The sequence below is a fragment of the Lithobates pipiens genome, unplaced genomic scaffold (assembly GCF_037356315.1).
Source record: "Lithobates pipiens isolate NorthernLeopardFrog02 unplaced genomic scaffold, aLitPip1_a1.2 Scaffold_13, whole genome shotgun sequence".
Classification (NCBI taxonomy): Eukaryota; Metazoa; Chordata; class Amphibia; order Anura; family Ranidae; genus Lithobates; species Lithobates pipiens.
Window position 1 is genome coordinate 40,962,395 of NW_027507718.1, and position 27,911 is coordinate 40,990,305.

Consider the following 27,911-nt stretch of genomic DNA (forward strand, 5'->3'; position numbering starts at 1 on the left):
CACAGGAGATAGATGAGTAGACGTTAGTCCCACTGGGTACTCACAGTGATGGAGCACTTACTGTAGAGTGCAGCGCCCACTCGGCAAGCAGTTGTCATTAGTGAGCAGTGCTGTTTGACCCCAGGGGTTAGGCTGGGTCCCGGGTCGTCCCCCTATCTCCGGCATAGCAGAGGCTTTCCCCTACCACATAGTCCCGAGTCAGACAGAGAAAGAGAAAAAGACAAGTGGGGGGAGTGTAGTCTAGATTTGGCTGACAGTGTGATCGGCTCCTCCCTGAGAGGAAGGGACACGAGCTGAGCTGTCCCCAGACACAGCAGTGGACAATGGGCAGACTCTATCCTCATTACTGGAACTGTGGAGGAGCCCTGTACCCTGAGCATGTACACCAGGGTTATTGAATTAAAAAGTCACCTTCGCAGCCCCCCCATCCTTGCACACCTGTCCTCTTCACAGCCCCCCTTGCACTCCAGTCTCCTTCACAGCCCACCTTCCTTCCTTGCAACCCAGACCCCTCTTTGTGAATGCCCCCTCCCTTAAATCACATTTCTCCTTGCCACTCACAACCCTCCTCCAACCGTACCAATCCTACCTTACACAGCAGCCAGAATGCACAGCATGTCCAGACAGAGGGAGAAAGCTGGCCAACTTGTCATGCTAACAGGTAGGTGATTGGTTGCTAAGACTACCCCGCAACAATTCATCTGCCTAATAACTTGGGTTAAAAGTTGGGCAACTCCCACCCTCTGTCTGGACATGCTGTGCCTTCTGCTTTATATCTGCTCTGTAAGGATGAATGCTGTGGTATGGGAAGGAGGACACCACCCAGAAGAGGACACCCATGCTGCTAAGTGGCGAAGCCACGCTCCAGGTAGGACTGTTATTTACAGACCGCAGACTGCTATTTAGTGGTACATGTGTACACTGTCCCCTGCTGTACAGACTGTGCTCTCCGTGTACACAACACTCCCATCCCATGACTGCCCATTCCTCCTCACCTTGTCCCTTTCTGTATGAAATAGTAATGATTGAAGTACAGGACAAGAGCCTCGGGCAGAGGGCGAATGGTCAGTCTGGGCCTGGGATGCCTGGGCCCCCTACATGTGCATGGGTTGTCCCACCCTGGAAGCAGTGCACCTAGATCGGCGTAACCTCGGTAATACCTTTTCGGAGCCATACCTGAAGCCCACGCTATGGGGGTCAGTCTGTAATGTTGCTTAGTCCACTGCATTCTGCAAAAGCGCTCACCTTGTAGCTTAATGCAGTGTATACTCAGCAGGGTGCGATACAGGCCCAGGGCCGAGGTCTATCCCTATGGAACCTAGACCCTAAAAATTCCCTCAGAAGTATACCCACTGTGCCTTGCAAAACTTGGGCTCCGTATAGAGTCATGGACCGGTAAGACGGTGTCACCCTGTATCTGACTGTTACTGTAAAAACTGGGACTGTGCTTAGAATGTACTTACTTTACTGTGTAAACTTTCAAACTTGGCACTAAAATTCAACCATTTAGAGCAGGGGCCAGCCCACCACTGCTAAATATACGGCCCGTCGGTGCTTGTGATGAATTCTCATGCACCTGGCTTGCTCTTCTCTTCATCGCCAGGACCACTTAACCCTACAGGGAAGGCAGTTCCATCCATATCGGCAGTCCTAAGGTCGTCTTCATTTTTGCTAATCCTTTATGGGTTCCGATGCCCATTTGGCAGGTGTGCTTAATGCTCTACCCGTTCTATCCTGATATTTTTATTATTCCCGGTGAACCATATGTCATTGGTGGTTTGGGGATATATATATATATATATATATATGTATATATACACACACACTCTCCAAGTACACTCGCATGTGTACCACAATTCAGATCGTCACCCTATAATACAGCTTTCTCTAAATCAGCCGCTGGTGTATACGTAGCCAAAGGCCTGGGCACGCTGGTGGCTCCCAGCACTTTCTGGAGAACTCGGAGAAGGAATTAAACATTTAACTATATATTCCGAAACATGTTGGGATTTCTGTACACTTTTCTCTTGGCTTCCCACTATGAGACCAACCATGTGTTCCAGCACCTAGCTGTATTGTAGTATTATAGCATGACTATCCGTTTTTCTTTTATAATCATTTATTCTGTGTATCTCTGTATTTTGGGATGTGGCTTAGGAAATATCTCCTAAACATGCATGCTTTAGGAGATATTTACCATATACGCTTGCGCCAATCTCATCGGAGCATGTGCACTGAAGAAAGGGCACAATCATGCCGCTGCTATAGGGCCCGTGCCGTGACCATTGGCTCCCACACTCATGAGCAGCAGTGACATCAAGTGACTCCAGCCAGTCACAGAGCCGGACCATGGGTCCATGGCCCCAGAAAGAAGGAAGAGGGGAACTTCTGGGACATCTCGGGCATTGTTTGCAGGTACGTGCAACATAATGGGCTAGTATGCAATGCATACTAGCCCATTATGCTTTTACTTTGTAGGGGAATAAAGAGGAAGTAAAGCACATTTACTTCCTCTTCAAGTTGAAAAAAGGTTGCTGACCCCTGATTTAGAGCTTAGTCTCAGGTGGATGACCAGGTGTTACTTCACAACACTGGTTGCATACTTTACTACCACATCTTTTTAACATCTTTATAAATGATATTGGGTCTGGGGTCAAAAGTAACATTTCTATCTTTGCAGAAAGACACCAAGATATGCAGTGGAATAACGTCCTTACAGGATGTCTCCAATTTACAAGCCGACCTCGATACACTGTCTAATTGGGCGACTATGTGGCAGATGAGGTTTAATGTTGAGAAATGTAAAGTTATGCACTTGGGGGCTAAGAATATGCATGCATCATACATGCTAGGGGGAGTACAACTGGGGGAATCCATAGTGGAGAAGGATCTGGGGGTTTTGGTAGATCATAAGCTCAATAATGGCATGCGATGCCAAGCTGCTGTTTCCAAAGTGAGCAAAGTCCTTTCTTGTATTAAGAGAGGTATGGAATCCAGAGAGAGAGATATCATTTTGCCCCTGTTCAAATCATTAGTAAGACTTCACCTGGAATATGCAGTTCAGTTTTGGTCACCAGTTCTTAAAAAGGGTATCGGGGAATTGGAGAAAGTGCAGAGAAGGGCAACCAAACTGATAAGAGGCATGGAGGAATTCAGCTATGAGGAAAGATTAGAGGAACTGAATTTATTCACTCTTGAGAAGAGGAGAATAAGGGGGGATATGCTCAACATGTTCAAATATATAAGGGGTCCATATAGTGAACTTGTTGAGTTAACAAGTTAACTGGTGTTGAGTTAATTCTCTGTACGGTCAACCCAGAGGACACGCGGGCACTCTTTATGTCTAGAGGAAAAGAGATTTCATCTTCAAATACGGAAAGGTTTCTTCACAGTAAGAGCTGTGAATATGTGGAATAGACTCCCGCCAGAGGTGGTTCTGGCCAGTTCAGTAGATTGCTTTAAGAAAGGGCTGGATTCTTTCCTAAATGTACATAATATAACTGGGTACTAACATTTATAGGTAAAGTTGATCCAGGGAAAATCCGATTGCCTCTCAGGGGATCAGGAAGGATTTTTTTTTCCCCTGCTGTAGCAAATTGGAGCATGCTCTGCTGTTTTTTTTTTTTTTTTTGCCTTCCTCTGGATCAATTGTGGGCATAGAATTGGGTATATTGGATTGTACGAATATTTTTTATTTTATTTGTTTTTAAGGTTGAACTGGATGGACTTGTGTCTTTTTTCAACCTGACTAACTATATAACTATCTGCTGTAGAGCACTCATAAGGTACTCAGGTGCTTCCTCCTGTCCTTTTTTAGGATGCTACAAGACAGTCTACACCTGGGTTGCTGCATATTCCTTACAAACGCGCTTACCCTATATTCCACACCTTACTTTGTGAGTACCTCACAGGGGAATACCTTCAGTCATACCTATTATAATAACAAGGTGAAATTGAGCTTTGGCAAAAACTCAGATGAACATTTGCTCTCCCAAAGGCCAAAACAACACTTAACCTAAGAGTGACATTGCTTCCCTTGTACAGGAGCAAGAGTCAATACTGGTCTCTGTATCAGATTCTAGTTCAAGTTCAGCCATACAGCAAGTGGCCTACCAGACAAAAGCAGAATTTTCATGATTCTTCAGACAGCAAATGGCTTTAATTCCCTCTGTCCAGGGCTACAAAACACCATGCCCCTTTCTGCAGCTCCTCTATCTTTACCAAAGTCAGATCTCAATCTGGGCCTGCCTCATCTAGAGCATACATAAGGGGATGAGGAGGATATAGAGGCAGAGTTAGAGGAGGCTGCCGAAGATTTCTCTCCCCCACACTGTTTTACACCTGAAGCAGGAGCTTCATGCAACATGCTTGCTAACGTGCATAGGGTCACTGTTGCTGTACCTCAGCAATGAAGAGGTGCTCTCACTTCAAATGCCCCGTACACACGAGAGGGATTAAGTCTGACAGACTTCCGACGGAGTTCTAGCGGAGTTCCGCCGGAGTTCTGGCGGACTTTTCGACCGAACGGACTTGACCACACACCATCACACCAAACTCCGACGGAGTCGAACGTGATGACGTACGACTGGATTCGACGTAGGAAGTTCATAGACAGTAGCCAATAGCTGCCCTAGCGTCGGTTTTAGTCCGTCGGAGTAGCACACACACGAGCGAATTTTTCGAAGGGGACCGGGTCCGGCGGAGTTCCGTCGGGAAAATTTGAAGCATGCTTCATTTCTAAAGTCCGTCAGACTTTTGCGAAGCTAAAGTCCGTTGCAGCCCACACACGAGCGGATAGTCCGCCGGACTCAGTCCGTCGGAGTTTGGATGTCGAAAAGTCCGCTCGTGTGTACGGGGCATAAGAGTTGAGGGACATCTGTTATAGGTTTCCTCTCTCTGGGTCATAGGCATCCCTGATGTCTGGATTCAATCAGTGATTTCAAAGGGGAACAAAACAGAGATCAAAACTCCTAAGCCCTCATCGCTTTCTTCTCTCAAATCAACCAAAAACTGCCCAGGCAGACTGTCCTAATCCATGTCTTGTCCCAGGGAGTAATTGTGCCCATACCCCTGCAAGACAGATCCAAAGCTTTCTATTCAAGTCTATTCATGGTATCAAAGTCCAACGGGTGTATTCGGGCAATTGTGGACTTAAAGCGGAGTTCCACCCATTTAAAAGTCATCAGCTACAAAAAGTGTAGCTGCTGACTTTTAATAATCGGACACTCACCTGTCCCATGGTCCAGCAATGCAGGCGAATGAAGCCCCGCTCCTCCCCCTCTTCCCTCTGTGGTATCGGCATTGTAACTGTGGGCGCCCGGTTGTGGCTTCACAGCCGGGCACGCACTGTGCATGCTGTGAATGGCCGTGCAATCTTCTGGGACCTGTTCCAGAAGATTGCAGAGAGGGAGGGGAGAGTGGTGAACTTCCTTCTGATTCCGGAGCCCCGGGAGGAAGTGGGAGCTGGATGCCTCTAAAAAGAGGGTATCTACCCCCCCCCCCCCCAAAAAAAAACCGTCATGCCAAATGTGGCATGTGAGGAGTCACCATCAATTAAAGTTCCATTTTTGGGTGGAACTCCACATTAAAGCAGTTCTAAAAGCTGAAGGTTTTTTACCTTCCTGCATTCTATGCAGCCCCCCAATACCTGAGCCCTCTCGCGATCCAGCAATGTGCACGAGAGCCTCAACTCTCTGGGAACTCTCCCTCCTCATTGGCTGAAACATCAGCGGGAGCCAGGCAGGTAGCATTTTCAGTGGGATGTCTGCAGTGGTAGCAGCTGTATTTTCATTATGACAAGTTTACTTTAGCCGCTCTAGTGGTTTCCTGTTGTCTAGTTTACCTGTCTGGGACAACTATGCAAATCAAGAAAGTCAGACGTCCTTCCGCATATGACTGTGTCAAGTAAATAGGTACCACATATGTCAAGACTTAAAATTGTATGCACCTGCAAAACAGAGAGAATTGTTGATACCTAAATAGTTGTATAGCTCAAAATTTTAGAGTTACCAAGGCTTGGAGAACGACAGCATTTTCATAAACATGCACACAAGGTGCCTTGTTGCATTAAGGATAAAGCCTCAACTTTAAAATTTCCTGACCTGTTTATTTTTCCCAGGTTGGAGTTTGGGAAGCAAGGCCCATGGAGGAATCTAAATATGTAGCATTTGAGTATACTAACTGTGCAGGCTAAATTATTTAAGATTGAGCCCGGTTCACACCTATGTGAATTGGAGGCGGATTTCCTCGCATCCAATTCATCCGCAATCCGCAGCCGGTTCCAGTGTGAACCGAGCCTAAAGGATACGTTCACCTTTTCGGAAAAAATACTAAATGCACAGTGTTACAGAATTAGTGGATCATGAGTGCAATGTCAAGCTCCTGTAGTCAAGCTCCACAGCTTTGAACTACAAAGGGGCTCATTGCCGGGAACGGAAGAACCTCACACAGTCAGGCTGTTTTTGAAAAGTGACAGCAGGTGTAGGAGGAGCTGCCCCCATTCGCTGTCATGGTGGGGTTAGAGACTAACGAAGCAGGTTTAACCTTTTCCTGTCCGCACTATAGCCAAATGACAGCTACAGAGCAGACCTACATAGACGGGAGGCCGTCATATGGCGTCCCCCCCTTTGCACGCTTCCAGTGTGCCCCCTGCTCTGTGATCACCAAGTCAACGAGACTGATCACGTGATGTAAACATCTCGATAATCGTTTTTTTCTCCACACGCTGGTAGCATGAGGAGAAAAAAAAAGCCGATCACTGGCTTCTGTGAAAGGGACATTGGTCCCAAGGAGGAAGAGGCACAGCTACCTCATCTGTGCCCACCAGTGCATATCAGTACCACCAATCAGGTGGCACTGGTAGGTGACACTGATGAGGCACTGAGTGGCACCACTGGTGGGCATTGATAGGTGGCAGTGATGGGCAGCACTGATGAGGCACTGATTTGCAACACTGGTGGGCAATGATGGGTTCCATTTCTATGAATGTGTTTTCCTCCCCAGGGAACAAAGTACATGTTGTACATTGTCCCCTCTTACTATGTGCTGTCTAAGGCTATCTGGGAGGTTGGACAGGGTGCCCTTCCTCTTGCCAGGGGCAATCTGACAACGCAGCTAGCAAGGAATTGGGTCCTTTGACCAATGACACTTTTTTTTTTTTTTTTATCTCCAAACACTTGCCTGCAACAGTTTAGCAGACAAGGCTACCCCCTCTCCCTGCATTCCTTGTGACAAACTTGTCTCAAGCAAGTGCTTGGAGAGAGGGAAAAGGGCCCTCTGTTAAAGCAGCCATCTCCTCCTCACTAGCTATGTTGTTGGATGGCCATGGAGAAGAAGTGGCACCCTGTCTAACAGCTTACAGCTAACCTTAAACAGGACATAGAATGATGGGGCGAACTACTACATGAAATTGGTCTCATGGGAAACACATTAAATAAAAATGGAAGTGAAACGTCTTATTTAAACCAGTAAAGAAATAAATATACAAGTAAGGATGGTGCAAATACAAAACACGCCGCAGCCCTGTTTCAGCAAGATGTTGAGGGGAGAGCTATAGTCTTCCACATGCAGACAAATTGTCCCTTTTCTTTCTCAGGTGAGAAAAACACAGACTGCTACAGAAACACACAGCAAAGTATTTTTTTTTTTTACAAGAGCAAGAAAGGCTAAATTAAAAAAAAAACGTTGTTCAACATATACACTATATTGTCAAAGTATTGGAATGCCAATTGGGACGCCTGTCTTTACATGCACATAAACTTTACCGCTTCCCGGCCAGCCGCCGCAGTTATGCTCCCCTGCGCGAGCCGTCGTTATACGTTGGCTTGGTCGAGATAGCATGCACGCACCCACTGCACAGCAGGGGTGCCGATGCTCGTGGCCGATGGTCGCGATGACTGCCGGCCACGAGTGATCGTGAGCAGAAGACAAAGTACTGGGATGAGTGAACACACACAATTCCCTGTTCTGACAGGAGTGACAGATCATGTGTTTCTATTAGCTAGGAACCACGATCCGTCACTTCCTCTAGTCATTCCCCTTCAGTTAGAATCACCTCCCAAGGAACACAGTTAACCCCTTGATCGCCCCTTAATGTTAACCCCTTCACTGCCAGTGACATTTCTACAGTGATCAGTGCATTTTATAGCATTGATCGCTGTATTAATGCCAATGGTCCTAAAAATGTGCCAAAATTGTCTGATGTGTCCGCCGTAATGTCGCAGTCACGATAAAAAAAATAAAAATAATCGCAGATTGCTGCCATTACTAGTAAAAAAAAAAATTAATAATAAAAATGCTATAAATCTATCCCCCATTTTGTAGATGCTATAACTTTTGCGCAAACCATTTAAGCTTACTGTGATTTTTTTTTATTTTTTACCAAAAATATGTAGAATACATATCCGCCTAAATTGGGGGAAAAAAAATTAGCTTTTTTTTAAAATGGGGATATTTATTATAGCAAAAAGTACAAAATATTGTTTTTTGTTTATAGCAGAAGAACGAAAAAAAACGCAGAGGCGATCAAATACCACAAAAAGAAAGCACTATTTATGGAAAAAAAATTGTCAGTTAAAGCGACACAGTGGCGAAGCGCAAAAAGTGCTCTGGTCAGGAAGGGAGTAAATTCTTCCAGGGCTGAAGTGGTTAATGGCATCCCAGTCTTAGGGTTCAATATTGAGTTGGCCCATCCTTTGCAGCTAAAACAGCTTCAACTCTTCTAGAAAGGCTGTCCACAAGGTTTAGGCGTTTGTTTAGGGGATTGTTTGACCATTCTTCTAGAAGCGCCTTTGAGGTCAGGCACGGATGTGGAGAAAAGGCCTGGCTCACAGTCTCCACTCAAATTCATCCCAAAGGTGCTCTATTGGGTTGAGGTCAGGGCTCTGTGCAGGCCAGTCAAGTTCCTGTACCCCAAACTTGCTCATCCATGTCTTTATAGACCCCGCCTTCTGCACTGGTGTGCAGTCATGTTGAAACAGCAAGGGGCCACCCCCAAACTGTTCCCATAAAGTTGGGAGCATGAAATTATCTAATGTCTTGGTATGTTGGCGCCTTAAGAGTTGGTGGAGGAATTTGATGGCCTGCCACCGAGTCCTGACCTCAACTTGATAGAACACCTTTGGGATGAATTTGAGTGGATACTCAGAGTCAGGCCTTCTCGTTCTACAACAAATGCACTTCTTTAAGAATGGTCAAACATTCCCATAGACACTCCTAAACCTTGTGGACAGCCTTCCCTGAAGAGTTGAAGCTGTTACAGCTGCAAAGGGTGGGCAATGCAATACTGAACGCTACAGACCAAGACTGGGATGCCAATAAAATTCATATGTGTATATATTTTGACATGGTAGCTCAGCTGAAAAATAGCAGCTTCACCATTTCCTGTCTAGCTTTGCACATTATAGGGTAAAAAATAAATAAAATAAAAAATTTAAAAAAATTGGAATTTCCTTTACCTTTTACAATGCTCTAACAAGAGGCACATATGTAAAGGAATACCATTTCTGGCCTTGCATTCTTTCCAGTTAGTAAACAACCTCTGATATGTGCAAAAAAAATCACAAACAACATTTTATTTTTAATACATTTTTTATTACTTGAAGTAAAACACCAAGAACTTGATGTAATATTAATGTATTTTTACTGAAAACGGAAATTACTTGTCCAAAGCCCCTTGTTTACTTCAAAGTTTCAGGGTCAGACTGGTGGCTGAGAGACACACTGAATTTGTTGGTTATATCAGATGTAATATTTTCAACTGCAAAGAAGATGAACCGAAAAGTCGTATTTGCTTCTATGTGCTTCTTTATCTACATAATTCCACAATGTGTTATATTGTCTATACTCTGTACAGATTTTCTGTAACATTACAGCAACAGAATAATAAACTTGCATTCTACAGCCACACATTTACAACGTTCCTCAGCTCTAAACTCACATTCCAAATCCAACTTGATTTCTGTCATGTTTCAACAACATAGAGAATGTTCAGTTAATACAAAACAGTGAATAAAATAACATATTGATAAAAAAAAAAAAGGGCCACTTTAACATGAATAGGCCACACAGGGCCCTTGGTTAAAGTACAAAGAGTGATCAACAAAATAATTTGTATAGTCAGCGTTTGTGAAATCTGTAGTTCAAAGCAATTCTAAGTCTATGCAAACAAAAGGTATATGTGATGTACATCGGTTATCTTTTCACTTAGCACAAAGTGCTGATTTCTGCTTTTGTGCAGCCCCATTTGCAACAAATGCCTGCCACTCCAACAGATATTTCTCTCCTTGTCCTAGAGAATGTTGTCCAGGGGAACTGATCTGAACCTAGAGTACCGCTGTTCTGAGATTCACGCTGAATTTTTCTATCTGTATCTTCCACTTGATGCATGTACTCACTAAAATCCTCCGATGCTGGTATGCGGTCTTTGAAATCATCGTAGGCGATAAAGGGATGTTGTGATAAATGTTCTGGTTTTAAGTGAAAATCAGGTTTCTGAAGCTGTTCCAGGTTAGTTCCTAAAAGTGCCTGTACCATCAACTGGTTTACTTCTCTGTTCGTGGAAGCCTGCAAGTTATCTTGGGGGAAAAAAAAAGAAAAAAAAAAAACAATTAAACATTTAGATCATTTCTCGGTATTTACCTGTGTTTGCTTTCAGAAAGTATTATTTAACTTTATTAAACGGTTCCCGACCAGCTGAAGCAGATATACTGCTGCAGAATTGCTCTCCTGGGTGAAAGGAGAGCCACTAGAGGGCACGCGAGCGCCGCTAGGGGCATGCACGCCCACTGCATAGCAGGAGATCTGATGCGCGTGGCCGGCAGGTGTGATAGCAGGAGACCAGCCATGCGCGATCGCGTGCACGAGCAGCAGCGTGGGGGTTTGTGTGTAAACACACGAATCCCTGTGCTGTCAGAGGAGAGAAGACAGATTGTGTGTTTCTACCAAGTAGAAACAGCAATCTGTCATCTCTCCTAGTTAGTTGTCCCCCCCCCCCCCCCCCCAGTTAGAACACACACACATGGAACACAGTTAACCCCTTGATGGCCCCCTAGTGTTAACCCGTTCCCTGCCAGTGACATTTATATAGTAATCAGTGCATATTTATAGCACTGATCGCTCTGTCAATGGTCCCAAAAATGTGTCAAAGGTGTCCGACCTGTCCGTTGCAATACTACTAAAAATCGCAGATCACCGCTATTACGAGTAAAAAAAAAAAAAAAAAAAAAAAACAAACAACTGCATATAAATGCCATAAATCTTTCCCATAGTAACCCATTAATGACCTTTTCACTGTTTTGAGCCAATAAAAAAATTCTACTCTGATACATTATATTACCAAAAGTATTGGGACACCGGCCTTTACACGAATATGAACTTTAATGGCATCCCAGTCTTAGTGCACAGGGTTCAATATTGCACTGGCCCCTCCTTTGCAGCTATAACAGCTTCAATTCCTGGGAAGGCTGTCCACAAGGTTTAGGAGTGTGTCTATGGGAATGTCTGACCATTCTTCCAGAAGCACATTTGTGAGGTCAGGCACTGATGTAGAACGAGAAGGCCTGGCTCGCAGTCTCCACTCTAATTCATCCCAAAGGTGTTCTATTGGGTTTAGGTCAGGAATCTGTGCAGGCCAGTCAAGTTCCTCCTCTACCCCAAACTCACTCATCCAAGTCTTACTGGAGCTTGTTTTGTGCACTGGTTCAAATCATTTGGTGGAGGGGGGGATTGTGTTGTGGGGTTGTTTTTTTGGGGGTTGACCCTTGGTTCCAGTGAAGGGATTTCATGTTCCCCACTTTGTGGGAACAGCTTGCGGTTGGCCCTTCCTGTTCCAACATGACTGCACACCAGTGCACAAACAAGATCCATAAAGACATGAGTGCATTTGGGTTAGAGAAACTGGACTGCACAGATTTCTGACCTCAACCCGGTAGAACACCTTTTGGATAAATTAGAGCGGAGACTGCGAGCCAGGCCTTCTTGTCCAACATCAGCGCCTTACCTCCCAAATGCGCTTTGGGAAGAAAGCTCAAACATTCCCATAGACATGCTCCTAAACCTTGTGGACAGCCTTCCCAGAAGAGTTCAAGCTGTCATAGCTGCAAAGGGTGGGCCAGCTCAATAGTAAACCCTTCAGACTAAGACTGGGATGCGATTAAAGTTCATGTGCATGTAATGGCAGGAGTCCCAATACTTTTGGTAACATAGTGTATATTGCAACAAGTGCTATAAGTTATTGTTATCAACCCTTACACCTTTGTTCTGCCTTAATACATATAACCAATAATTTTCTAATTGACAAACATTTAGAAGGTAGATTTGCTCTACTGCAGAAAGAAAAAAAAAAAAACACCCTTGCAGTTCAATATTTACTGTAAATTCAAAAAAACTTAACAAATAAGTAAAATTAGGATTCATGATTTGTTGTTATAAAACAGTATTAATAGCCCACTGTTATTATGTACAGTATTGTGCTGTAAAGTAAGATTGTTTTCAATAATATATATTTTAAATTGCTTATTTTTACCAATTTACAAAATAGAAAAGCAAGCAGACAGAAGAACAATCCAAATCAAATGAACATTTGGTGCGACTACCGTTTAGCTTCAAACCAGCATCAATTCTTACGCTTGCACACTTTGTACATTACACAAAGTCAGGGCTTTCGTAGGACAAGAGTCAAGTGTATAATTAAGTATACCAAGCAGGTGCTAATGATCATCAATTTCATATGTAGGCTGAAACAGTCATTGACTCAAATAAAAACAGCTGTGCAGGATTCAGAAAACTGGGTGAGGAACAGCCAAACTGCTACTAGGGTGAGGTTGTGAAAGACCGTTTCAGGTCATAGGTCACACACCAAAACTGAGCACAGAAACAAGACAAAAAGGTAATTATACTGCATCGGCAAAGTCTCACCCAAGCAAAGGTTTTAAAGCAATAATAATAAACAATAATGAGTATCTGCAGGCAACAGGTTTCGGGTGCTGGACCCTGCGTATTGGAATCATGGACACCACAGAGCTAAGGCATTCTTGTGGGGTACTGTACAGGTCCAAGGGAGTGGACCCTAAAACATGAAAGGGTACCCAGTGCTTGAAGGTCCCCAAGTGACGGAACTCACTGTGATGGGTGAAGATTGGGCTCTTAGTTTCTAAGCTGCCCTGTGCCTGGATGGGTAGGTGAAACCCCCTTATTTACTTATTGTGGGGTGCCCCAGTGATTGTAACAATCAGTCAAGCTAGCTAGAGGCTGAACACCTGTGTGTGGTGACCACAGGGGGGAGTTTGGGCTAGCTGTGGGTGTTTGCAAAGAGTACCTTTTTTCCTGTTGTCTTGGCTGTTTTTACTTATGGATGGTCCACGCTCAAGGGTGCGCCATTCTGCATTTTGGTTCACCATGGCGCACGTGCATTCGCCAAAGTACACAAGTGTTCGTGGCTGTTTAGCGGCCATGGCTTCGCCACAGGCGTTATGTGCGCACGGAGCTGTGAATGTGCCGTAGCTTAATCTTGGTTACGATGATTTATGCGAATAAAGCCGTGTCCGTTCCCCGGGACCGCGCATGTGCATATGCATGCATGGAATGTCCCGGCGCACGGGCAGCTTATTTAAGCTGAGTATGGCAGACATGTGGTGCTTCCAGGGGACAGCTGTGGAGCACAGAGCAGGCGCTGAACCAGTTAATTTCTCCTAACCTGGGTCACGCGAGTCACCTGGTGTTGCTTGGCAGGCTAAGGTGCTTAGGATTGTTGCATAGGGGCTTTGCAAGCCCTATTAAAGGGTCTCCCTTCTGGGGTATGTAAATAGTAAACCCAGGTATTCCTTTTGTGACTTGCAATGTCTTCCAAAAAAAAAGAAGAGGAGCAGGGCTAACACTACAGGGAATGGCATATCTATGTCGTCAGTAGCTCCCGAGGAGCCTAGTCGAAACCCTATTGTTGTAGTCCCTGAAAGGCTAGAGGCTTCCAGTCAATCTGTGGCGCTGCACCTGTCTGGCATTGTGCCTACGGTCAATGCTGCTGCTTCAGCCTTTATCACCAGGGATGATTGGTCTTCAGCCCTAGCTGGGTTAGATGACAGGTTTGCTGGCATGATTGCCTCTATCTCACAGGGTGGTAAGAAGCATGACAGATCCCCCTCCCCTGAGCCATCTATCTTGGAGCAGGAATGGGTTGAGAATGGGGAAGAGCTAAATGCCAAGGATTCTATGGAGGGCCTGGCAGATGAGTCTGCTTCTGAGCAATCTGGGCCAGAGGATGTCCAGTTGGTATCAGCCTCTCAGTCGCAGAGGCTTTTTGATCCATTCTCTTACCGAGATGGTGGTTCGTTCTACCTTTAAGTTGCCTCCTGTAGAGGTTTTAGCCCCCTTGGTCCTCTATGGGGTCCCTGAGACCTCCTCAGGCCACACAGGCTTTCACCTTACACCCACTGTTGGAACACGCAGTGTATGCTGATTGGGAACATCCTGACAGGATTTTTGTTCCTCCTAAGAGGTTTTCCCTTTTATGTCTCCCATGGAGGAAAAGTCTGTTAAGAAGTGGAGCATCCCAGCCATAGATGCGGCAGTCTCTTCCTTAAAAAAAGAACTTAAGTTGTCCGGTGGATAATACACAGGGCTTGAAGGACCCTGTTGACAAGAAACTGGAATCAATATTAAAGGATTCCTTTTCTTTGGCCAGTTCAGCTATTCAGCCAGCTGTCGCAGCAAATGGAGTCTGCCAGTCCTTAAAGGATCAGGTCAGACTGCCTGACAGGCCTAACCAAGAGGATGATCATGCTGAAAGCAGAGCAGATATACCTCGAGTGCTGCGTTTTGCTGTTGATGCCCTGAAGGATTCAATACAGCAGGTTTCTCATTTGGTCTTCCTGTCTGTACACATGCGCAGACCTTTGTGGCTTAAGAACTGGTCAGCCGAGCTTCCTTGTAAGAAGTTATTGGTAAGAGGGGAAGAGCTCTCTTTACTTCCTGTGAAGAAAAGGACCAGGCATCTCTTGTTTAAAACCTTGAGGACTGCTTCCTCAGGTGTCTCAGTGCCAAGGCAGTTCTGCTGCCAACAGGGCACTAGAGCCAGGGGCAAGCCACAGGGCCAGAAGAAACCCGAGTCCAAAACTCTTTTAAACCCGGCACCAAGCCCTCCTTTTGAGGGGATGCCCCCACTCTTTCTGGTTGGGGGGTGGCTGCTGCACTTTGCGGACATTTGGAGAACAGTGATTCAGGGCGAGGGGGGTCACCTCGACAGTATCCCGCAGTTACAAGCTGGAATTATAGGGGGTTCCCCCTCAGAGGTTTCCAAGATCCAGCATTCCCTTGGATCCTCCAAAGAGAAACTTATTGTTTCAAGCGCTAGATCATTTAGTGCATCAGGGAGTGACTATACAGGTTCCTGTATCCAAAAGGGGCGCTGGGTTTCATTTCTAACCTGTTCATGGTTCAAAAACCAAACGGGGACACAAAGCCCATTTTGGATCTAAGATCGCTGAACCTGCATCTATTAATCCAGTTCTTTCAGGTGGAGTCTGTCCTCTTAGTAGATGCCTCGCTCCAGATGGGAGACTTCTTAGCTTTCATTGATATCAATGACGCGTATTTACACGTACCTATTTTTCAACCTCATCGGAGGTCCCTGCGATTTGCAGTAGAGGAACATCATTGCCAGCTTGCGGCTCTGCCCTTCCTGCTTGCCACAGAATCCCGGGTGTTCACAAAAGTCCTAGCACCAGTACTGGGTCTTTTAAGGGCCCAGGGAATCGTGGTGTTCAGATAACTGGATGACCTCCTGCTCAGAGATCACCCACTACAGGTTCTAGAACACAGCATAGGCTGCACAGTGCGGTATTTAGAAAGCCTGGGCTGGGTCATAAATCCTGAAAAGTCAGCCTTGAGACCAGCTCAGTCTGAAGTATTTAGGTCTAATCCAGGCAAGGGTATTTTTTCTACCCGTAAGAATATGTGCGATGAAGGATCAGGTGCGTCTGAAAAGGGGCACCAGACAACCCTCCATTTGGCTCTGTATGAGTTTTCTAGGGTGAATGATGTCCTCCTTTGAGGCAGGGCCCTATGTCCAGTTTCATTCCAGGCCTATACAACAAGACATCTTGTCGGGTTGGAACAGGAGAAGGCAAGCCCTGGAATACCCCATGTTCTTATCTCCTCTGGCGTGCTTAAGCCGAAGTTGGTGGTTGCAGGATCAGAACATGCAAAAGGGAAGATCCTTCTTTCCGGTTTTCAAGGGCAGAACAGAGCCTGCCCATCAACATCCTGGAGTTGCAGGCAGTACGTCTGGCCCTACGGTCCTGGATGGTAGAGCTTCAGGGCTGCCCTATCATGGTTTAGTCCGACAATGCCACTGCAGTGGTCTATATAGACCATCAGGGTGCTACCAAGAGTCACTCAGCTCAGAAAGAGGTGAACTACATACTAGCCTGGGTAGAGGTACATGTGCCGGTTCTATCGGCGGTTCATATCCCAGGGGTATAGAACTGGAAGGCAGATTATCTCAGCCACCAGCAGATATGCCCGGGGGAATGGTCCCTACGCCCGAGGGTGTTCCAGGAAATTTGCCAGCGTTGGGAATGGCCAGATGTTGATCTATTGGAATCCAGGTTCAACAACATACTTGATCACTTTGTGTCCCAAACAAGGGATCCCCTGGCAATCGGAACAGTAGAGAGGGGGTTCCAGTCATTTTGGTTGCCAGAGAGCGTGAGATTGGCAATAGAAAGGCCATGGATGCTTCCGCGCTGCCCCATCTACTGTCTCAAGTTCTTATATTGCACCCGAATTTAAAGTCTCTATATTTGATGGCATGGCTATTGAAGACAGGGTGCTGAAGGATGGTGGCATCTTGGAACCAGTGGTGTCTGCCCTAGTGAATGCTAGGAAAGTGGTCACTAGGAAGATTTATTATAAGGTCTGGAAGACTTATATGGCTTGGTGTAAAGCCAGAAAAATGGTATCCTTGGAAATACGTGACTGGGAGAATTTTCTCTTTTCTACAGTCGGCTGTGGAATTCAGGTCAGATTTTGGTCCTGTCTAATCTTCCAAAGGTCTTTAGCCTCCCATTCGCTGGTCCAAACCTTTATGCAGGGGGTAACTTGTTTGCTCCCCTCCCCCCCCACTAGGTGACCAATGTGTCCTTGGGACTTAAATTTGGTGCTGTCTGTGTTACAGAAACAACCATTTGAGCCTATAAAGGCGATTCCATTAGTCTTGCTGTCATGCAAGCTAGCCTTCCTCATGGCCATCACCTAGGCTAGAAGGGTGTCAGAATTAGCGGCCCTTTCATGTAGGGAACCATATCCAATTCTTCACGATAAGGCGGTGTTGCGTCCTATTCCATCCTTTCTGACAAAGGTGAGGTCGGCCTTTCATTTAAACCAGGACATTGTTTTGCCTTCTTTTTTCTCTCAGCCTCGTTTGGCAGAAGAGAAACGACTGCATTCCTTGGATGTTGTCTGGGCAGTCGGAGTTTGTCTACATCTGCGGAGATCCGAGGATCAGACTCATTTTTTGTTTTACCAGAAGGACCCAAGAAGGGGCAGGAAGCTTCCAAAGCTTCTATTGCCAATTGGGTCCGCCAGTTGGTCATTCAGGGCTATGGTCTGAAACATAAGGCTCCTCCCCTTTGGGGTGAGAGCTCATTCTACCAGGGGTGTAGGAACCTCCTGGACTTTTCACCATCAGGTATTTGTGGCTCAGATTTGTAAGGCTGCTACCTGGTCTTCAGTGCACACGTTCCCAAGATTTTATCAGGTAGATGTTAGAGCAGCCGAAGATTCGACTTTTGGCCGTAGTGTACTACAGGCTGCCATTTAAAGTTTGATGGCTATTTTTGTTTGGCAGGGTGTCTCCCTCCCCTCAAGGCTATTGCTCTGAGATGTCCCAGTAGGCAGGCATGTACTGGCCATCGGGACTACTGGGAGTTTCCCGGTGGGCCGGTCCAGTGCAGTCCTGGAGCCGCTTCTCTCTGACAGTGAGTGATCATGATTTCACTCCTGTCACCAAGGAGCAGCTGCCAACACTTGCTGGAGAGTGGATTAGACTTTCTGCTCCCTCCAGCCTGCATGGGGAGATAGAAAGGCAGCAGACTTTCCTTCCTCTCTCCCCTTATCGCTTATCACATGACTGGAGAGAGGAACCAGATGCTGCCTTCAGAACTGTGAGTACACGTGGGAGGGGGAGGAGAGGGAGGACACACTGATGTAAGTGGACTGCCGATGGGGACACTCTGATGTGAAGGGGGCTGCCGATGGGGACACTCTGATGTGAAGGGGGCTGCCGATGGGGACACTCAAAATTAAAGTGGGCTGGTCTGGATGAAGTTCAGGGCCACATTTTTGTCCCAGTCCAGCCCTGCCAGTAGGTGATGAATATTAGCCTAACTCTATGTCCCATGATGTATGATAAAGAAAATAGGATTTTTTCGTCATTCTTACCTGTAAAATCCTTTTCTTACATCATGGGACACAGAGGTCCCTCCCCTCTTTGAGGATTCAGTGCTTGCTACAAAATTGAAAGTACTTCATGTCTGGGAGAGGTTATATAGGGGCTGACTTCCTACCCAAGTCCTTGTTTATCGGTGTCTATTCACCTAGAGTTGTATAACCCAGTAGTTAATGAATATTATCCTGTGTCCCATAAATGTATTCAAAGAAAAAGGATTTTACAGGCAAGTATAATGAAAAAAAATCCTATTACTTTTAAATATAATTGTATTATGTTCCATCTTTTAAATTAATATCATGAATTGAAATGAATATGAATTTATTGTCAGCCATTATCGGCACCTTTAGTGCAAGAAAAGCTAAAATATATATATATATATATATATATATTATATATATATATATATATATTATATATATATATATATATATATATATATATATATATACATACATATATATATATATATATATATATATATATATATATGCATCCCTTTTAAATTCTATGTCTTCACACTGGTTTGGTCTGTTGCGTTTCCGTTGTGGTGTTAAAAATCTTGCTTGACGCATTTATGGTCAGTTAAAAAAAAAAAAAAAATAGCACCAAAAACCCTGCATTGAAAACACAGCAAGAGCGCATCAATAACGCACCAATGTTATGTTTTTGAATCACCTATGAAAATATACTTTTAAGCACAGTAAAATCATGGTAAAATGGCGTGCATTATCGGCGCCTTTATCAACATTTTTGGCAGATATGTTTCGGCCGCGGAAATTTCAATGCATCTCTCATTTCTGCAAATGGAGTTGGAGATCTTCAGCATAAAGAAACAAGGAGTCCTGGAAGTGATGGATTGGCCCCCACAGAGCCCTGATCTCAACATTTGCGAGTCTGTCTGGGATTACACGAAGAGTCAGAAGGGTTTCAGGCAGCCTAAATCCACAGAAGATCTGTGGTTAGTTCTCCAGGATGCTTGCGACAACCTACCCGCTGAAATCCTTTAAAAACTGTGTGCAAGTGTACCCAGAAGAATTTATGTTGTTTAAAGGCAAAGGGTGGTCACACCAAATATTGATTTGATTTAGATTTCTCTTCTGTTCATTTACTTTATTATTTCAATGACCACCAATGTAAGGGAGCATTACACCACTATCAGCAATATAAGAGGACACTCCATTACTGACCACAGATTTAAGGGGACACTAAACCACCACCACCAATGTAAGGAGGCACTTCTCCACAGACCATCAATGTTAAGGGGGCACTTCTCCATTGACCATCTATAACTGCCATCATTACTTTATCTATCAATCTTACTATATCGACAACTTACTGATCATGCTAATGTACCATGAGCTGTAGTCATACGAAAGTTACCAGAGGTTTCCAATACATAAAAGTTATTTCAATTGCTGCTATGTGATAAAAAGATTGGGATAAGCTGTGTAAGATGATACAAAAAAAAGTTTTGAAGAATTACAATACTGACCACCAGTGTAAGGGGGCACAACTCCACTAACCACCAACGCAAGGGGGCACAACTCCACTGACCACCAACGCAAGGGGGCACTATTCCACTGATCACCAATGTATGGAGGCACTACAACACTGGCCACCGACTCTTACTACAATCTGAACTGCCATTATTATTATTATATCTACAACTTACTGATCACACTAGTGTACCAGACAATGTAGATATAAACATTTTTAGCAGAGGTTCCCTGATAAAAAAAAAAAAAAAAAACAATCAATAATTCCTCTGTGTCTGCATTTTTTTTTAGGCCATTACGTATCATTTTTTGATTGTTCATAATTATTATAGAATGGGAGTTTTATAAATTTCTCCACCTAGGTGGCAAATAGGCTAGGTACATCACATTCTCTATTACTGAATTATATTTACAAATTACTAATCACCCTAATGTACCATGAGCCGTAGATATAGAAAAAAAATCTGTGACAAAAGGGTTAAGCGAAGCTGTTAGAATGATACAAAACTTATTACATTAGTTATTTTGTGCATAGCACCTGGTAAACATTTTCTAGAAATTAAAGTGGTGTTGCCACCAAAAAATAATAAAACAAATGTGTTACCTCTAAATGCCTGTTGCTAGGGGGTCCCTCGTAGTCTGCCTTCTTCATTGCCAGGCTGGTGACATGACTTCCCCTCGCGCCGCACGGTCATCTGGGACCTGTCACGTGTCCCAGATGACTGTGCGGCGTATCACTGCACCCTGCGCGGCTCACGCATGAGCAGTGGGTGCCACAACCGGGTGCCCACAGTAAGAATGACGGCGCCACGAGCGGAGCGGGGAACGAGGGGGGCTTCGTTCCCCCGCATCGCTGGACCCTGGGACAGGTAAGTGTCCGATTATTAAAAGTCAGCAGCTGAAGTATTTTTTTTTTTTTTTTTTTAAGGGGCACCCCACTTTAATCTACAAGAAATCATGTCATTTGAAAACATATCCCTGTCAAAATCAAAGAATGTTTTACTAATGTGTATCAAGTTATGTGTGTATATGGTTTAAAGTGGTTATTTGGAGAATGACCAAGCATCACCTCTTAGAAAAACAGACCATTCTGCATATGACCATCATCAACTGAACTAAAGGATAGGAAAAAAAAGACCAGTTTATGAGAGAAGATACTTGATTTTAGGTGTTTTGTCAAACACCTGACATAGAACAATATGAAGCAAATGTTTTCTATTTGTTATGATTATTCCTTTGATAGCAAGAAACATGTGTTAGTACATATGTCAATTTTGTAGTTGGTTTGTGAAGCTATGTAATAGAGTTTTACTATACTGAAACAAAAATGTACTTAATACATTTATAATAACATTTCACAGCAGGAATTTGCATAGAGCTGGAAATTCTTGACAATGATTGCTGTCTGAGCACTGAATTGTTCATAAAGGTTCTCTACAAGTCATGGTATGTCTAGTACAGGCTCTCTCAACCTTTTAACCCTAGAGGAACCCCAAACATAATTTTTAGGTCTCAAAGAACCCTTACTAAAACCAATTCATCAGGGCTCAATAGAACAATGCCCCTTATACTGCTGGTCAATAGGAAGAATGTTCCCCTTAAAATGGTGCTCAGAATTCCACCCTTAAAGACAGCTAAAAATATATTTTGTGTCTTGCTGCTGGCTTTGTTAAGTGATGCTAAACTTTGAACTCTGTAGGCACCATCAAAAAAGTGGTTCATCGGCCACAACTCAAGGAACCCCTAGCAACCTTTGGAGGAACCCTGGTTGAGAATGGCTGGTCTAGTAAGTAGTTAATCAAATTTAGCTGAACTTGCTTTGTAATGTCAATGACTTTTCGTAGCTTATCCAAGAAACGACTTCAATTTTCACTAGTGTCAGGGAGATATGCCAGCTTTTATTACACAGGGAACATGGACACCATGAAAAGCGGATGTTATTGTCCAAGAGATGTTCTGCCTTTTCATGGTGATTGCATCAAGATGCCTGGGTTACTTGTGTGGATATAAATGTTGAAGTATGTTCCTGACAGTCAATGGAACTGTAGACATTGCTGGAGAAACTACACAATGGGGTTTATTTACTAAAGGCAAATCCACTTTGCACTACAAGTGCAGTTGCTGTAGATCTGAGGGGGGCATGCAAGGAAAAAAAAAAAAAAACAGAATTTTTGCTTGTACGTGATAGGATGATAAAATCAGCACAGCTTTCCCTCATTTCATCTTCCCCTCAGATCTAAAGCTACTGAAGTGCACTTGTAGTGCAAAGTGGATTTGCCTTTAGTAAATCAACCCCTGTGTCTTCAAAATTAAAGAACTAGTCCACTAAAATGTGACAAACTGCTTCTAGATATACTAGACATTGAAGGTTGCCTTTTAAAGGGCTCTGATGCAAACTTCCCATAAACTCTCACATTTCTATAGCCACTAACAAACTAATGCATTTTATTTGTTTGCCCTTTATTGCAAATTCTTAACAAACATTTTAATAGCAGAATGTAAATTATTAAGACTTTAGCTAACTTAAAGTGGAAGTAAAGAAAAACCTAATCAGCTCTAAACCTATTCTCAGTCACATTTTAAGACTAATCTATCTAGCCCTGTAAAGCAAAAATCGCTATACATACCTGTTCTGCAGAGAGTAGGTTTAGGGTTAGCTAAGTTTTGACTTTACTTTCACTTTAAAATAGGAAGACGTCTTACTGAAAACAGGTGGTAAGATATCTGTCTATTCTTGAGCAACTTGTGCACCAAAAGGACCTTCATGGTACACATATGGTTGAAGATATATTCATTTTTCTCCAAAGAATTGGCAATGATAGGCTATAAATTACAAAAGAATTTAAAACATGCTGGAAATGTGATTGTTGGAAGAGACTGTTACCACAGAACGAACAAGTGGTTGTTCCTGCAATTCATAAATGGTTCAATTGCTGCAAAATGTGTTTTGGTTAAAGCGGAGGGCCGGTTATAAAAAAAAAAAAGTCAGCAGCTGCAAACACTGCAGCTGCTGACTTAATAAACACACTCACCTGTCCAGGGCGCCCGCGATGTCGGCCGCCCGAGGCCGACCCGTCCCTCGGCTCTCGGGTCCCGGCGCCACCATCCCTTGTAAGGGAAACAGGCAGCGGAGCCTTATGGCTTCACTGCCCGTTTCCTACTGCGCATGCGTGAGTCCCGCAGCTACTGCGCATGCGCGAGTCCCGCAGCGCTTTCTGAATGGGACGCGCTGTGTTCTGGAACACACAGTTCCCAGAACACAGCGCGACTCATTACCCAGAAGACGCCGCGACGAAGAGAGAAGACAGAAGATCTCCGCGGAGGAGGAAGAGGAAGATTAGGAGAAAGTGCCTAGCAACAGGCATTTCTGGTAAGTAAAAAAAAAAAAAATGTTCTCATTTTTTTTTTTAGATTTTTTGTAATTTTTAACATTTTTTTGTTTTTCAGGGTGGCCCTCCCCTTTAAGGTTTATATTCAGGCTCTCTTTTATTGTGCCATGTATGGCCAGTCCAAAACTTTGCAAGTCAGACGTGCGTTTATGAATACATTCTGGTCAATGAATTACCTAACTAGATAAGTATGCACACAAAAGCATATCATTATATTTTAGGCAATGTTAAAATGCTACTGAATGGGTCAACAGTAGCCAAGCTTACTGGACTTCTATATAAAAAAATATATATAATAAATGGTAAAACTCCTGTATTTTGTAATATATTCTCAAAACGTAGTGCATTTTCTGAAATAAAATATTGTCCTAGATTGTCAATCACCATATTTGAAACTTAAATATGACCTTACCTGAAAATGAGGAACGAAGTTGCTAATAGGACTTTAGCTGAACAGCTAAATGATCAAGACAGTGTAAAAAAATACCGCAAAATTTTTAAAGCGTAATACAAAGTAAAGTTGGGTGAACTAATTGTCAACTCTGACACATTAAGGGTCATCTAAACTCACCATTAATTTTAATAAGATCACTTATCTAAAACTTAAAATAGCTGGGAGGAGGTTTTGAACACCTGGTTTGCAGATAGTATTAGTGGATAAACTCATACAATTTAAGTTTATACATCATTTACACTACACGCCTGATTGGCCCATACGGTACAGCCTGTGTCTTAGATGTGGCGACTCAGCTATCCTAAATCCTGTTTTCTGGTCTTGCTCTTGCATCACTGCCATTTGGGAAGTATTACACTCCATACTAGAGACTCACCTCGGATCTTCCAGTCCTAGAACCTCTGAAGTATGTCTTCTTGAATTACATTAATTCTCTGGTCCACGAACATATTATTTTTCACCTAATATTTTTGCAGGCAAGGAAGTCTATACTACACAATTGAAAGAATCCCAACCCTCCAGCTTTAAGACAAGAATTTTGCCTGATAAATGCAGTTTTTCCCAAGCTCAAGATAACACATACTGGCATAGCTTGCCCCCCAAAATTCTATAAAATCTGGAATCTATGGCTGGAATCCCTCATGACAAGCTTCTCAGAGGTGCCTACTTTAGATCTTGATTCTAAGGCAATGCAAAGATGATTTATTTTCACTGGTTGAAAAAAAAAAAAAAAAAAAAAGACTTGATTTCCCATCCTCAAATTTGATGTAGATGGGGGAATCCTTATCCTTTTGTTCTGATAGTGGGGAGACTTCCTCGTCATCAGAATACACTCATCAGCAGTGCAGGCTATAGCTGGTGATGCTGATTGAGCGGAAATATTCCAACAAAGCATTTGTACAGAAGTGGATTGGTTGATCAACTTCCGTAAAACCACCCTGCTCATACATGGATCAAAATTCAGCAGGTCCCTGCTGAACCATGCAAATTTTGTCCCTTGTCCGCTTTATTCTTTTCTACATCCTTACCAACCATATGAGGTCGGGAAAGAGCAAATATGAATGTTATTGTGTGAATGGCTCTTGTTTTATATAATGGTTATGCTTCAAACCTAGGTTTTACGATATAGGCAGTCCCCGGGTTACAAACAAGATTCTGTAGGTTTGTTCTTAAGTTAAACTTGTATGCTACTTGTAACAGGTACATTTTCTAAGTGTATCTCAAGCCAATATAATATTTTTTAAGCTTTTTGGATAGCATAGGGAAGTTAACACCCCTGTAATGGTTGTTGTGCTGTCTGTGCTCCTGTTCAGAAGATTTCACCTCACTTTCTGTCCCAATGACAATTGAATTTTGAGAATATTGGGCTGTAGCGGAAACAAGGATTGGTGATAAAGCTTCCTTTAGTGGAGGTGCCTTTTTTTCCTATAACTCTTACAGGAGTGAATTTCTCTTCCTAGGGTATATTTCCTCTCACTTCCTGTTGTCTTCCTCCCTTTGTAAGTATGAGTCGTACACAAGTTGGATGTTTGTAACTCTGGGACTGTCTGTACTGGGTACCAGTCTTAAGCATATTATTTGTTCAATTAAACTCTTTTTATCCTAAGCAAAACCTAAATAAAGTCCTTAAAAACACCTAAAATAGAAGTAGTCTTCGGTCTTACTTCCATTAAAATCCCCCAAAAATATTTTTTTATTCCTCGTTTCAGACAGCGATTTACAGGCTGGCCATGCACATAATAAAACAGTTGAGCACTTAAGGAGTTGATTGTTTCAAATACTCTAAACAAAAAAAAGAAAAAAGGGGGTATTTACACATTGAAAGCGAGTGTTAAAAAGATTGACTGCAGAAACTCAGATAATATGAAATAATCAACTGGGGCACTTTAACCGGTTCCCGATTGGCTCACGCAGATATACTGTGGCAGAATGGCTCCCCTGGGTGAAATTCCATACAAGTACGTCCTACCCTTTTTTCAGACACCAGGGGGCCAGCCTGCACAGAGGAGGACACGATGTGCGTGGCTGGCGGGCACGATCGCCACCGGCCACGCAGGAGCACCAGCATGGGGATTTGTGTGTACAAACACAAAAATACCTGTGCTGTCAGGGAAGAGGAAACATATATAGTTTGTTCATACTAAGTAGGAAAAATTATGTCTCCTCTCCTAGTCACTCCCACCCCCATACAGTTAGAACACACATTTAACCCCTAGTGTTAACCTCTTCCCTGCCAGTGACATTTACACAGTAATCAGTGCATTTTTATAGCATTGATTACTGTATAATTGGCAAATGATCCCAAAAAAGTGTCAGATCTGTCTGGCGCAATGTTGCAGTACTGCAAAAAAAAAAAATATATATATCGCAGATCACAGCCATCACTAGTAAAAAAAAAAGCCATATTTCTTTCCCATAGTTTGCAGATGCTATAACTTTTGCGCAAACCAATCAATATATGCTTATTCTGATTTTTTCTAACCAAAAATATGTAGAATATATATTGGCCTAAACTTATGAAGAAATTTGTTCTTGTTTTTTTTTTTTTTTAAATGAGAGGGCAATTTATTATAGCAAAAAGTAAAAAAATATATATTTTTTTTCAAAATTGTCGCTCTGTTTTTGTTTATAGTGCAAAAAATAAAAACTACAGAGGTGATCAAATACCACCAAAATAAATCTCTATTTGGGGGCGAGGACGCAAATTTCGTTAGGGGACAACGTTGCACGACCGCACAATTGTCAGTTAAAGTAACACAGTGGCAAATTGTAAAAAGTGCTCTGGTCAGGAAGGGGGTAAAATCTTCTGGGGCTGAAGTGGTTAATAAGGTTGTTTTCCTGTCAGAGGTGACACCTGAGCCTAAAACTACAAGGAATTTTTTTTATCAAAGTTAACTACAGGGACTATTTAAGCCAACAAATTTGGAAACGTTTCGGTTTACAAATTCTTTGCATGCTTGTTAGATGCTGTGTCCAGCTAACAGTAAGGGAATGTAGAAGATCCCACTATACCAGGACACTCGAGGAGGCGGTGGAGCGCCTCAGCTAGGCAGCGCGCGCTGCGAGTTGGTAGAAATTGGCGGGCTGCTCACCTCTCCTCACTAAGCCGGACTCCCGCTGCTCCTCCTCAGGTATCCTCTTCCAGCGAGACCCCCCGCACGTAAAGATGACAGCACGGATAAACTCTCGCCCGCACAGCTTCACGCCGTACTCGGTGCCGCTCACCGGGCTCCTCTGCCCCCTCAGCTCGCCGGCCAGTGCGGACGCAAGGATGAACAGCCCGGCCGCGAACAGCACAGTGCCTCGTAAGAGCGCCATTGGAGAAACCCTGTCACCTGAGGCGCGCCTAGGGCTCTCTGTTCTCACTTGAACGGGACGGGCTGTGTACGAGTCCTCCAGTCACTTGAGTTCTCCGTGTCAGTGATGTCCTGTCTCACCTACACCATTGCTTTATATCCCCCCCATCAGAGCCCATGACTCACCCGACTCCTCTTCCCCTCCCACCTGTGTCTTCTAACGCTAGCGTCTTCCACCTCACTGCATCCAGTCTTGCACTCGCCATTCCAACAATTATGAGGGCAGTGTGGAGTGCACACATACAAACTCTGCTTTGTTTCCATTGTCTTGGGAGATGACAGAAAGTAAGGGCTGCTGTAGACATGTTCCCATTGACTTTAACCCCTTGTCTACTAAGCACTTTTACCCCCTTCCTGCCTACGTCACTTTTACCCAGTGTCACTGTACCATCAAACGCAGCCACTGTGCCCTCAAACGCAGTTACTGCACCCATCAAATGCAGCCACTGTGCTTATCAAATGCAGCCACTGTGCCCATCAATTGCTGAAACTGTGTCCATCAATTTCTGCCAGTGTGCCCATCAATTGCTGCTACTGTGCCCCATCAGATGCCGCCAGTGTGCCCCATCAGATGCCGCCAGTGTGCCCCATCAGATGCCGCCAGTGTGCCCCATCAGATGCTTCCCAGCACTTACCTGTCTCGGAGCGGGTCAGCGGCGGTCTCCTGCACGTCCTCCATGTCTTCTGTGCTCTCTCAGGCGTCCAATCACAGGGCCTATCAGGTGACCGGTAATAGACCCGGCAACCTGATTGGCTGAGAGGCGGATTCAG

At 44.0% G+C, this 27,911-nt stretch overlaps 1 protein-coding gene across 1 annotated transcript; it reads right to left on the reverse strand.

Annotated features, from left to right (window-relative positions):
- Positions 1-9,569: 9,569 nt before the first annotated feature.
- On the reverse strand, positions 9,570-27,228 carry LOC143974050 (relaxin-3-like). Its single transcript, XM_077475038.1, has 2 exons — positions 26,877-27,228; positions 9,570-10,574 (listed from the first exon to the last, which is right to left on the reverse strand). Exons 1-2 carry the CDS (start codon positions 27,100-27,102, stop codon positions 10,204-10,206), a joined length of 597 nt encoding a protein of 198 aa, XP_077331164.1. The 5' UTR covers positions 27,103-27,228; the 3' UTR covers positions 9,570-10,203.
- Between the last annotated feature and the right edge of the window lie 683 nt (positions 27,229-27,911).